Source organism: Pteropus medius, unplaced genomic scaffold (assembly GCF_902729225.1).
Source record: "Pteropus medius unplaced genomic scaffold, Ma_sr-lr_union100, whole genome shotgun sequence".
In the NCBI taxonomy this organism is placed as follows: domain Eukaryota; kingdom Metazoa; phylum Chordata; class Mammalia; order Chiroptera; family Pteropodidae; genus Pteropus; species Pteropus medius.
The window spans coordinates 38,879,796-38,891,185 of NW_024355205.1; the positions used below are offsets into that span (position 1 = coordinate 38,879,796).

The 11,390-nt window shown below is 65.2% G+C and overlaps 2 protein-coding genes and 1 long non-coding RNA gene across 4 annotated transcripts; 2 read left to right on the forward strand and 1 right to left on the reverse strand.

The window, feature by feature from the left end:
- The first annotated feature begins 774 nt into the window (after positions 1–774).
- On the forward strand, positions 775–6,944 carry LOC120598643 (uncharacterized). The gene is made up of 2 exons (XM_039857594.1): positions 775–1,512; positions 6,491–6,944. The coding sequence occupies exons 1-2, from the start codon at positions 1,223–1,225 to the stop codon at positions 6,867–6,869; spliced, it is 669 nt and encodes a 222-aa protein (XP_039713528.1). The 5' UTR covers positions 775–1,222; the 3' UTR covers positions 6,870–6,944.
- On the reverse strand, positions 6,916–9,746 carry LOC120598644 (uncharacterized). 2 transcript variants are annotated; one of them, XM_039857595.1, is made up of 2 exons: positions 9,459–9,746; positions 6,916–7,493 (listed from the first exon to the last, which is right to left on the reverse strand). In XM_039857595.1, exons 1-2 carry the CDS (start codon positions 9,721–9,723, stop codon positions 7,141–7,143), a joined length of 618 nt encoding a protein of 205 aa, XP_039713529.1. In that variant the 5' UTR covers positions 9,724–9,746; the 3' UTR covers positions 6,916–7,140. The 2 variants fall into 2 exon arrangements, with proteins under 2 accessions (XP_039713529.1, XP_039713530.1); XM_039857596.1 differs by lacking the exon at positions 9,459–9,746 and adding an exon at positions 7,872–8,654.
- A 49-nt stretch (positions 9,747–9,795) lies between these two features.
- On the forward strand, positions 9,796–11,390 carry LOC120598645 (uncharacterized). The gene is made up of 2 exons (XR_005651680.1): positions 9,796–10,077; positions 11,241–11,390. It is a non-coding gene; the product is annotated as an uncharacterized LOC120598645 (long non-coding RNA).

The window sequence follows — 11,390 nt, forward strand, 5'->3', positions numbered from 1 at the left end:
GGGCTGACGAGGCGGTGCCGGACACGCCACACACAGCCTCGTGGGTCCCCTGCCCAAAGCTGCCCCAGCACGGCCCAGACACGAGGCAGTGCAGGCTTCTCCCCCAGTCCGCAGGTTGTCGGGGTGTGTGCGTGGGTTTCGTTTGTAGTCGTGGTAGGGTAAGTTCTCATTTTAGCCGTTTTACAGTGGGCAGCTAGTGGCAGCGAGGACAGTCACGGTGTCGTGCGGCTGCCAGCAGAACCTGACTTGAGGACTCCCCGCAGCCCCCTGCCCTCTGTAAGGCTCCTCCACGCCGGCTGGACATGGGTTGGGGTCCTGGACACTCTGAGCTGGTCCTCAGGGAGAAACCTGCCTGGGTCTCAGCTCACAGCTCTGCCCTGCGTGCGGGCGGCCCGGGGCACATCCCACCTGTCCTGCCCATCTGACAGCGAGCACGCAGCCGGGCCTGGCGCTCCGGAGGGTCCTGGACACGCTGGTGACGGCCACAGTATCCTCTGAGCCCGCCCAGACCTTCCTCACATTGCCCGGCCAGGCCTGGATGTGACCCCACTGTGCCCGCAGAGGTCCCTGCTCCCAGCTGGTTGTCCCCAACTGGTTCTGCAGAAGCCACCTGAGACGGGTCAGTGGGGTATGGAGGAGGGACACACTGGTCACGCGACAGGAGGGAGCGGGGCGAGCAAGCAGGGCAGGTTTCGGGGTCATGGCGCTGAGGGTGACGGCCTCGGGGTTCCCTGCAGGACGAGGTGGACGAGGCTTTACCCCCAGCAGTCCTGGGCCACACAGTCCCAACAGCCTGACAGCCCAGACTGAGCACACAACCCCTCCTCCGCAGACAGAATTGGGGGGTTCCACGAGTGTCACCCTCTGACAGCCCTGGGCAGGGCCTGCCCCGCTGCTCCTGTCGGGGTCTGGAGCTCGGCCAGGTGACACGGGTGTCGCAGCCTCGGCTTTCTCTGGCAGAGGAAGTTGGTCTCTGAAGCCCTGTGGGGATTCTGAGGGGGATTTCCAGCAGCATTTATTGCTGATGCTAAATGGCTCTGAAGGTCAGCTCTTTGTCACATGAGTCACCTCAGGGCCCTGCTGCTTGCCTTGGTCTCATGCTGTGCCCAAGAGCCAGGTGGGGCGGTGGGCGGGGTGCCAGGCTCCCCAGGCACGTCAGCAGGAGTCTGATGATTTCCATGTCCACCCAACTGCCCCGTCCACGTTGAACTTGACCCTGACCATGACTGCGAGGGCGTCTCCTGAGATAAGCACTAGGTTCGGTGACTCTCAGCTCACTCCCCTGAAACCCCAGCAGAGCCAGACCACAGGAGCCAAAGCAAACGCCAGGCCACATGCAGCCCAAGACACAGCCCGTGGGTCTGCAAGGTTCGATGCCCCCCAGCCCCACCCCAGCCAAGCCCAAGGACATCTGGACTCGGGGCTGCTGCCACAAGGGGCCCGGCCTGATGCCCGACTCCTCTCCGGGGCTCCCAGAAGGCTGAGCTGGGAGACGGGCTCTGCGGGTGTGAGGTGAGCACTGCCCTCGCTATGGTGGCTGCCGGACCAGGGCTGCTGGAGGAGCTGCCCACTGCCCAGGGGGACACTCCTGTCCCACCGGGCGAGCCAGGTGGTGACCCCAGCCTGGGTGAGCAGGGGGCAGGGGTGGCGGGGCTCCTGGGAGCTGGGCTGCCCATCCTTCTGATGTTCTGTCCTGTTGCCACTGACGGGACGTGGCCAGGTCGCTGGAAAACGGGCGAAGGAAACAAGCTTTGCCTCCATCCCAGCAGCCTGGGGCAGCCGGGCCTCGCACCCTTGGGTGTCAGTGCGGGTGACAGTACCTCTCCCGACTAGGGTGTGGGAATGACCGTGGGCGCAGCCCCCGACAGGCTGGGCGGCAGCGCCGGTTCTCAGGGCCTTTACGTGAGCTCCTCCCACACGTGTCCGTGGACTTCCCGGCTTCAGGGTCTCCTGACTGAGGACGTTTTGTCCTGGGAGCCTTGTCCTCGGGGTGTTTTCTTGGAAACAGTGACAGACCCAGGGACGGTGTGCGCCGTTCTCGGGGGGCTTCCGTGCGGGCCCCGCCTGCCCGCCCACTGCAGGGCCCCAGGGCCGTCTCGGGGGACTTCTGCAGAGACCCTTCTCCCAGGAAACGCCCCCAGGCGGCTGCGGCTGAGGGTGGGGGTCCCCATAGCCGTGTCCTCTCCACAGCCCAGTGGGTGGCTCACGGGGTCAGCTGCCTTGGGGGTGGAGGGCCCCCCCTTTCTTTACAGTAGTCCAGAGAAGCCAGTTCTGGGCGCGTTGATGGGCAGCCCACCTGTGAGTGACGGCGGCCGCTCCTGGCAGGTGGGCTCTCCTGCCTCGGCCTGGGCCAGCTGGGGCTCCTTCCAGGGTGGCGTCTGTGCAGGGGCAGGCCGGTCGCAGCGTCCGTCACTGCCTGCCCCCTGCTGAGTGGTGGGCTGGACGTAGGCCCCTTGCTGCCCAGACTTAGCTGCCCTCTCTGTGCCCTGGGCTTCTGGTCCGGCCTGCTGAGCGTGGGGAGAAAGCGCCCCCTCCACACGTGGTCGCCCTCAGTGGCTGATCACACTGCACGTCCCCCGTGTCCCTGGAAGGCCTCTGGTCACCCTGCCCGCCTTCAGCCAGACCCCCACTCGTGACGTTCCCTCTTACTGTCTGTCCACTGCCCCCCACACCGGGCCACACACCCTGCTGTCCCTGCCGTCGTGAGAGCTGAGCCGCCGTGTCCTGGCCCCCTTGTCCTGAGCGAAGTCTTCCTTTATCCAGCACTAAACGAGTGTCAGAATCAGTTCTTTGGCTGGTCCCCCAGACTGGGCCAGGGCAGGCTGGGGTGTGAAATGCCAGGGGGCTCTGGCCCCACCCTCCAAGGCAGCCCTCGAGTGCTTAAGTGCTGGTCCCAAGCCCAGCACTGGGTGCAGGTTCTGAGGTGCCACCGGTCCCCTCCCTTACCTCATGCTTTATGGCTTCCTGGTGCCCCAGGACGGGCACGGATGGAGGGGAGCTGGCCATGCCGCCCTGCAGCCACGGGGTCTGGGGGTTGCTGGGTCACTCCAAGGCCTCGCCTCCTTTGGGGATAAGATCTGTCCTGGCACGCGTCGTGGACAGCCGGCCTTCCCACACAGGTGTCAGCTGGCACACGGGGACCATCGGCTTAGACAAGCTGCATGGGCATCTCTGTGAGCAGATCCCCAGCCCAGAGCCTCCCAGAGCGCCCGGGCCTCGCAGGCTGCTGCCGACCCCGTGACCTGTCCTGCCACACCACACGGGTGACGTTCCCGGAGACCCGCACAGGTCTGTCCGGGCAGTGGCCTCCTGCAGCTCCGACGGCCCCCCACTGTGTGCTGTCTGGGGTCTCCCCGAGACCCCATGCCCCCCGGGAGCCACTCTGAGGAGGAGGTGTTCATCCGTTGTTCTGGGGCAGGGCACACCGGACCCCAAAACTACGTCCACCTGGAGCCACAGGATGCAGCCTTCAGAAGGAGCGTCTTCGCAGATGGACCGAGATGACGCCGGATGACCGGGGCTGGCCTGAACCCAGTGCTGGGCAGTGTCCCTGTGAGAAGCCAGTGACACGGAGGCCAAGGCCGGAGCGAGGCCGCCCCTCGAACTGGCTTCGGCTTCAGGGCCCAGTCTCGCTGCCCTCGCCGGAAGTGGGAACGCTTCTGCAGCGTGACGGGCACGGCTGTGGTCACAGGCAGGAGTCTGACCCCAAAGTGGGCCTCCAGTCAGACACAAGAGGCAGATGCCACTGCCGGGCCACAAGCAGGACGCTCCCCAGCGGGCATGCACAGGCAGGACAGGCCTGAGCAGGGGCGGCCGGAGCCGGGAGCCCTGGTGGCGTCCCGAGCGGAGATGCGCGTCTAGGCCCCAACGGCTCCCTGCTGGTGACGGCGCCAGCCCTCCTGCCTGGCCCCGGGAGTCGGACTTGGACAGCGGGCTGTCCTTTACTGCTGCCTGCGTGTTCTCCCAGAAACGCCTGACCCTTGACCCCTTCCCTGCCCTGCCATGGGGTTCAGGAACTTCCAAAACCCAGCCCGAAGTCACTACCACAGGGGGCATGCGCCATCCAGACCAGCGGCATCAGCCCCAGCGCGGCCCTTCCTGGTGCTCAGAGCCGGGGTTCCCATGGCCGGGACCTTGGTCTCTACTCCCCGCAGTGACCTGAGAACCCTCTGCAGGCGGCAGACACAGTGGGAGCCCCCACCCCCACGTCTTGGAGGAGAGAGGATGTCCCCCTAGAACAGGGGCGAGGCCTGGGGTGACCGAGCCAGCCAGCCAGGGGCAAGTGGGTGAGGTGGCAGAGGCTCACTTCACAGAACCACCTCTCCCAGCCTCAGATGGGACCCCCAGGAGAGACCCCCCCCATTTCCAAGAGCCGGGGGTGCTGGAGTGGGTCTTGTGAGTGGGGAGCGACGCCTGTAAGAGGGTCACCCTACTGACCATGCTGCCCTCGCTGGGTGCCCCAGAGCTGGCTGCAGGCTCAAGCCGGGTTGTCCTTGTCCCATGACCCCCGCCCAGCCTCACAAGCCCCTCCAGGTTTGGGATGAGCTAAGGAACAAAGATAAGTCTGGACAGCGGGCCACAGGGTGCACGGGGGGACCGCCCCTGGAAAGAAGCGGGGCGAGCAACATGGGACCGTGGTGGCTGGCGCCGCGTGCCCCAGGCCAGTGCCCGTCCCTGTCAGAGCCGGAAGTCAGGCCTCGTCCCTCCTGGGCAGCATTGGGGAAGTGCGGGAGGCTGGCGGGCGGTGGGGCCAGAATCTCAGGATGACTGGACTTCAGAGCGCAGGTGCATCCCTGCCTCCAGCCCCCGTGGTAGCCTGGTGACAGGCAACCAGGTGTCAGTTCCCCTTTCCCCAGCTCTGCTCCCCACTCCCACCCCCAGGCTCTGTGGCCACGCAGGAAGTAGGGGTTCAGGTGGCCGGGACTCCGCTCCCTGGGGACCAGGAGCAAAATCGGCTGATGCTATTCGCTGTGGCTCAGAACACGGGCGTGTTCCCGGCGCTCTGCTGTGAATCTTCTTTTTTTGAGCTAATATTGCCCTTTTAAACATTGTGGTAAAACACACGACACAGAATTCACCATCCTAACCACGTTCGAGTGCACAGTTCAGGGCGACAGGCGCATTCGGTGTCGTGTAACCACCTCCCTGTCGTCCCAAACCAGAACTCTGTCCCCACTGCACACTCACTCCCCAGCCCTTCCCCAGCCCTGGCACCCGTTCGCTGTCTCCATGGACGTGACTCCCCAGGGACCTCATGTGGGGGGACCATACGGTGTTTGTGCTTCTGTCTGGCACCAGGCCCATCGTGTGGTTGCGAGAGTCAATGCCCCTCCTTGAGGGAGTCAATGCCCCTCCTTCCTGCAGCCGTGGTGTCCAGCGTGTGGGTGGACCGCACCTGCTCCCCCCGTCACCTGTCCGTGGACGTATGAGTCGCTTGAGCCTTTGGCTGCCATGAACGTGGGGTGCAGACACCTCGGCGAGACCCCGCTCTCACTTCTTTTGGGTGTATGTTCAAAAGTGGCATTGCCGCGTCACGTGATCATTCTATTTTTAACGTTTGGAGGACGCTCCAGATTGTTTGCCAGGGCAGCCACCCCACTGTACCTGACCACCTGCCCCCATCGACCCCGGCACACGACGGGCACCGACGTGCTGCCCTGGACGCGGTCGCAGACGTGCAGACAGCGAACGGCAGCGCACCCCCGCTGGGTGAGGAGAGGCTGCGCCGGCCCAGTGCCCTGTGCAGCCCCTGTGTCCAGTCCCCAACCCCAGGTGCCCGCCCGGCTCCACACTCCGTCCAGGCCCAGCCGCTCCACTGGTCCAGATGCTTCTTGGTGACGTTCACTTTGTTGTGGATAGTGTCACACCCTCCAAATCTGTCTTGCTGCCCCTCACCGACCCCAGCCTCCCAGTTTGTCCCCTCCCTGGTTTCCTGTAATCTGGAGGCTGGGGCTAGAGTGGCTGTTCTTAGCCTTAGCTTCGCCCCAGGGAGATGTTGGCTGGTGTCTGGAGGCATCTGTGGCTGTCACACGGGGGAGGGGCGCTTTTCAGCACCCTACAATGGCGCGCAAGGCAGCCCCGGCCTGCAGAGGCACCCCACCCCGACATCGGCAGGGAATCCCCAGTCTGGGGATCCTCTGCGCTCTGGGCTACATGCTCATCAGCTGGCAAGAGCCAGTGCCGGGCCCCACTTTGGCCCCCTGGTTGAGGGGTGCCTATGACTGTCCCCTCTTGACAACGGCTAAGTCACATGGGGTGCCCCAGTTTGGGCCCCAGTAGGTATCCTGGCCTCAGGACCCCTGCGTCTGGTGGCGTCCGCTGCCGCTGCCGGTCCCAGGATAAGTCAGTGACCGCGCTGGGGGCTGCGGTGACGATGCTGTGACTCTCCCTGCCTCTGCTCCCTGGTTGGTACGTTTTCGCCCGTTTGAAGCGTAGGAGCGAGTGACAGCCGTTGCTCTGATGCTCACCCTGTTCACGCTCCGGCCACCAGGCCTCCTCCCGCCACTGCCCCCTGGGCCTCGCAGCTGGGAATGGCACTCCGAACCCGAGACCTGGCGAGAGCGAGTGCCGCTGCTGTCAAGGTTCCCAGGCCGCCCCACGGGACCAGCCGGGGTGGACGTAGCACGTACAGTGAAGACGCACGAAGACGCCGAGGCACATGTGGACGCCCCATTTCAGAAGCACACCGCGACACGACTTCCGACCTCTCCCGTCGCATGTCCGCGTCCCCCTTTACTTACCCCGAAACTCCCGGTTGCTCAGCTGTGTCCACAGTCCTGGCCTCAGTCCCTCCCGGGCCCTGCAGGGCAAGATGTCCTCGATCTCAAGCACACAGCCCCATTCAGCAGCTTCTAGCAACTCTTCTCTGACTGGCTGTGTTACCGGTTTGGAGAATATTGGAAATTTAACCCTGTTGACTCAAAATACCAAAAATAATGCTTCGCACAGACTTTTCTTTCACATGTTGGAAATATTTTCGAAAATGCGCTTTAAGCTCCTGTAGCATACCTGCCCCCCCAGATGAGGGGAGGGGCCCCCACATGCCCACAGGCCCGGCCGGCCATCCCAGCAGCCGCTCCATGCTCGCCCGTGATGCTCCAGTGCAGAGCCGATTGCATGGGGACAGTGCCCATGCTGCCACTAGAGTCCTTGGCTGTCCCCGGGCAAGAAGCTGCCCAGGTGCCTGCAGCCAGGCCCCAGCCACATGGAGCGGGGCGGCCCCTGGGGTCCCCGCAGGGCGAGCCCACAGGGCGCACCAGACCTGGACAGCAGCCTGGGCTTGCTCATGTCCGTCTCCCGCTCTCCTGTGGGGCTGGCATCCACAGAAGCGTGTGTCCTGCGTCCTCGAGTCACGTGTCCACCACAAGCCACCTGCGTCTGGGGAGCCGGGTCTGCTGGTTTGGTGTCAGTGGGAACACGCTGGTGGCTCTGGCTTTTTCCTCTCAAGGTGCCTGCTCTCCTTAGGGGTGTCCCTGCTGGTTGGGGGGTCGGGCCTGCGGGACAGAGAGGGCTCGCATGGAGGGCAGGCGGGGCCCTCCTTCGCTCCGACCAAGCACTCCCCTCTGTGCCGTGGGCCTGGGGCGCGGTGGGCCTGGGGCGCGCTGCCCCACCTCTGGGCCTCAGCTGCCCCGCCTGTGAAGCAGGAGAATGAGGAGCTGCTTGTGGGTGTGTCGGGGTTGGGGCGGGTTAGGTGGGTGCCGCAGGCGAGGGGCATAAGGTGTCCCGCTGTGGACGCTGACACACAGGGACGCGGCCAGCCTGTCAGGGAGTGGACTCTGCAGAGCGGGACGGGGTTGTTCATGTCCCAACAGCTGGCATCCACGACCATCGCCTGCAAGAGGACGCAGTCCCCCTGCCAAGGATGCACGCACCTGCGGGAGGCAGATGGAATGGGAGGGCACAGGCGCCACGGATGCTGGGGAGGGGGCCGTCCAGGGTGCGGTCTGTGTTGCCGTGGGAACGCGGGAAGGTCACAGGCTGTAGAGTGGGGTGATTCAGTGGACAGAGCGGGGGCTGAGAGGCAGTGCCCCAGGTCATCAATAAAGGGGCACAGTGAAATTCGTGCCCCACGTGAGGCAGAGGGAGCAGGCCGGGGGGGCCCTGAGGGGCAGGCTGCAGCACCTCTGATCAACTTCCCACTGTCATGTTCTTGTCACTGTGGAGTGACCTGCTTGGGTGGACGTCACAGCCCTGAGGGGGGCTCGAGCTCCGGAGAAGACAAGGATGTCACCTGGGGCGTGCAGGGCACAGAGAGGGCGCAGGGCACCACTCCCCCTTGGGGAATGAAGGGCCAGCGAGAGCGGTGAGACAGTGCGGCCTCACTGCCCCTCTGGGAAGGCTGTGGCTGTGGGCTTAGTCAGCACCTCTGCAGGCTACCCTGTCCGCTGATACACTGTCACCTCGTCCGTCCCTGTCTCTGTGGAGAGCTTGTCACTCTGAGGGCCTCGCTGGCCCAGTCTGCCTGCTGGGTGACGCCCAGCCTCCTGCAGGCAAAGGCAGGGTCTGATGTCCACCCTCTACCCGCTTCGCCCAGTCCCCGCCCACCTCCAGACACTCCGCCCATGGCCACGCCCACCTCCCTGCAAGTCTCCACAGAGCTGCTGCTGGCCGCAGAAGCAGAAGCCGGGAGAGCGGGAGGTGCAGGCGGCCGGCCCTCTGGCTAGAAAGGCCTCACTGGGCAGCTCTGGTCTGCTGGTCGTCTTGGTACTACAGGGTCCCTGTGCCCTGCGGCCAGACCTCCAGCGGCTCAGGAGGCTCCGCAGACACTGCGGGCCTGGCCCGCCTGGGCCTGGAACCAACTTTTCCTCGTTGACAGGCCGGGGACTTTCCTGGTCAGGCTCCTTGGCACAGACGCGGATCTGGGGAAGTCCCGTGTGAAGGTGGAGTCGCGGGGTCAGCCAGCAAGGGCGCAGGGCGGCCGTGCTGTGCCCGAGGGGTTGGCACGCCCGTGTCGGAGGCACAAGGGCCCCAACACCTGCGTCAGAGCCCGCACACTCAGTGCCGCCTCAGCCACATCCACCCGCGTGGCCCCTGCCCCCTCTGAGCGCCGTCATCCACCCCGTCCAGGCGCCTCTGCCCCCGGGGCCTCTCCCCACTGGTCCCCCCCCCGGGGGTGGGGCTCGCTCCCAGGTGTGCTGGCCTGGGCCCAGGGGCCTGGCGCAGTGCAGGCGCTTTGCAGACCTGCCGGATGGAGGTCCATGAGCACTGCACAGACTCGTCCAGAGAGGAAGACGGCACAGCCAGGGGGAACCCCCAGACGGGACGCGTAGGGGAGCACGGCTCTCCCTCGGAGGCTGAAATCCCGGCTGGGGCCAGGGTTCCACGGGGCAGGCTGAGGCCCTGGAGACGCCGGCTGGAGGCCAGCACCCCATGCTGTCAGCTCCCTGTCACCCCAAACATCGCCGCAGCTCGCCCCCTCCACAGTGGCCCCTGTCCTGGGAATGGGGCTCCAGACTCACTTGGGCGACCCGCTGCCGCCTGCCAAGTAGGGGCCGACACCCAAGAATGGCCTGGAAAGGCAGGACGCGGGAACACGGGAGCGCGTGGGTGAGGGACGCAGGCCGGGGCGCGGCGGCCCCCTTGCCTCCTCCAGGTGCGCCCAGCTGCCCGCTCCCTAGAGGCTGAGGAATGAGCAGGTGATGGCCACTGCTGGGGGTGGGTTAGGACTTGCGACAGGCAGAAGATGCTTGCCAGACTGTCAGGGGAAAGACACCCGTTCCCCATGCGCTGACGCGGCCGGCACACCCTCTGGCACGGCCCGGAGGCCGGGGCTCGGCTGGGGCTTTCCTGGGAAGCGGGCGGGGACTTGCCCTGACTTTCGGTTCTCCACGTGGGAGCCGACCCTGCGGGCCCGGCGGGAGGAAGTGAGCCGTGCCTGGCCTGGCACCGAGCTGGCGGAGGGAGGGATCTCTGCCAAGGGGAGCAGGGAAGCGCTGGTGCAGGGAGCAGCCAGACCCGAGGGGGGCCTCCCGCAGCCCTGCACCCGGTGGGCTCCCCACGGGCCGTCCCAGCCCCTGGCCTCCAAGAGAAGCACGCAGAGCGCGCTGCCGGGCAGCCTTGGGGCCACCCTCTGAAACGGTCAGTGAGGTTGGAAGGTGGCTTGTCACTGAGCTAAAGCATTCAGAACCTGGGCTTGGCAGCCTGAGTGTCCCCTCCTGGCCTGGGGACAGGCTGGCCTCTCCACCTGACCAGGCCTCAGTTTCCTCAGTGGAGGCTGCAGCCTCAGGCCACAGGGAGGGGGACAGGGACGGGCTGGAGTGGACAGCAGGCCTCTGGTTTGCCACCCACACTGGCCACTGTGACCCCTGCCCCTGGGACCCCTGGAACCCCTCGACCTTTCCCAGCAGCTGGGGGCCTGGGGTGCACGTGGCATTCTGGCATCTGAGACGAATGGCAGAGAGACCGGCAGACAGGTGGCAGGGGCCGCGTGCCCTGGGCCTGTGGGCAGGCGGTGGTCAAGCTGCTGGCAGAGGGTGGCCCGGCGGCCAGCTCCACGCTGGCCTTGAGTCTGAGACGGGGAAGGCACCCCTGGCTCTGTCACCCCAGGTCCAGGGGGTCAAACAGCCGCCGCCCTGCAGCCTTCCCGCTGGGCCAGGATGGGGGCATGTCACGACTGGGGTGTCTGTCTGACCCCTGGAAAGTAACCAACGTGGAGAAGAGCTGAGGCAGACGACATCCCCTTAAATCTGGACTGCTCAGGGGGACCCCCATGTGCTCAGGTCGAGCTCTCACCTGCACCCGCCTGCCCAGCCCCGCCCCACACAGCACCTTGAGCCGTCACTGTGCTGGCCGCTCCGACCTGGGGCGCATACACGCGGCTCTGTTGACTCAGGTACTTTTGAGTACAGACAGTCATGGGGAGACCTCAGTATCCACCATGGAGACCGCTGACTCGGGGCGGAAGCTCCAGGCGGCAGCTTCGAGCGCCTGTCCACGGAACCTGGATTCGAGGGTCCTGGTGTCAGCATCCCCAGGCGGGCGGGACTTCTCGCCATGAACCTGGCAGCCCCTGGCGAGCGAGCCAGTGCAGAGGGCCCGTGCTGGGCGTGACGTCAGGGGCTTCCTTTCTCGGCTGGAGACCCCGCACACTCACTTCCTGCAGGGGGGCTGCCCCAACCCGAGGCTGTCACCCCTTCGCTCAGAGTCGGAACTCGAACGTGACCAAACCCAGCCAGATAACTTCTTTTATTTAATTTTAAATTTTATTTAATTTTTTTTTTTAATTTATACTTTAATTACAGCAGACGTACACTGCGGTGTTGGTTTCAGATGGACAGCATGGTGCCGAGACATTTATACAATGAAGAGGTGACCCTCGCTCGGTCCAGCACCTGACACCACGCAGAGCTGTTACGTTATCCACTGTGTCCCCTAGGCTGTACTTCACACCC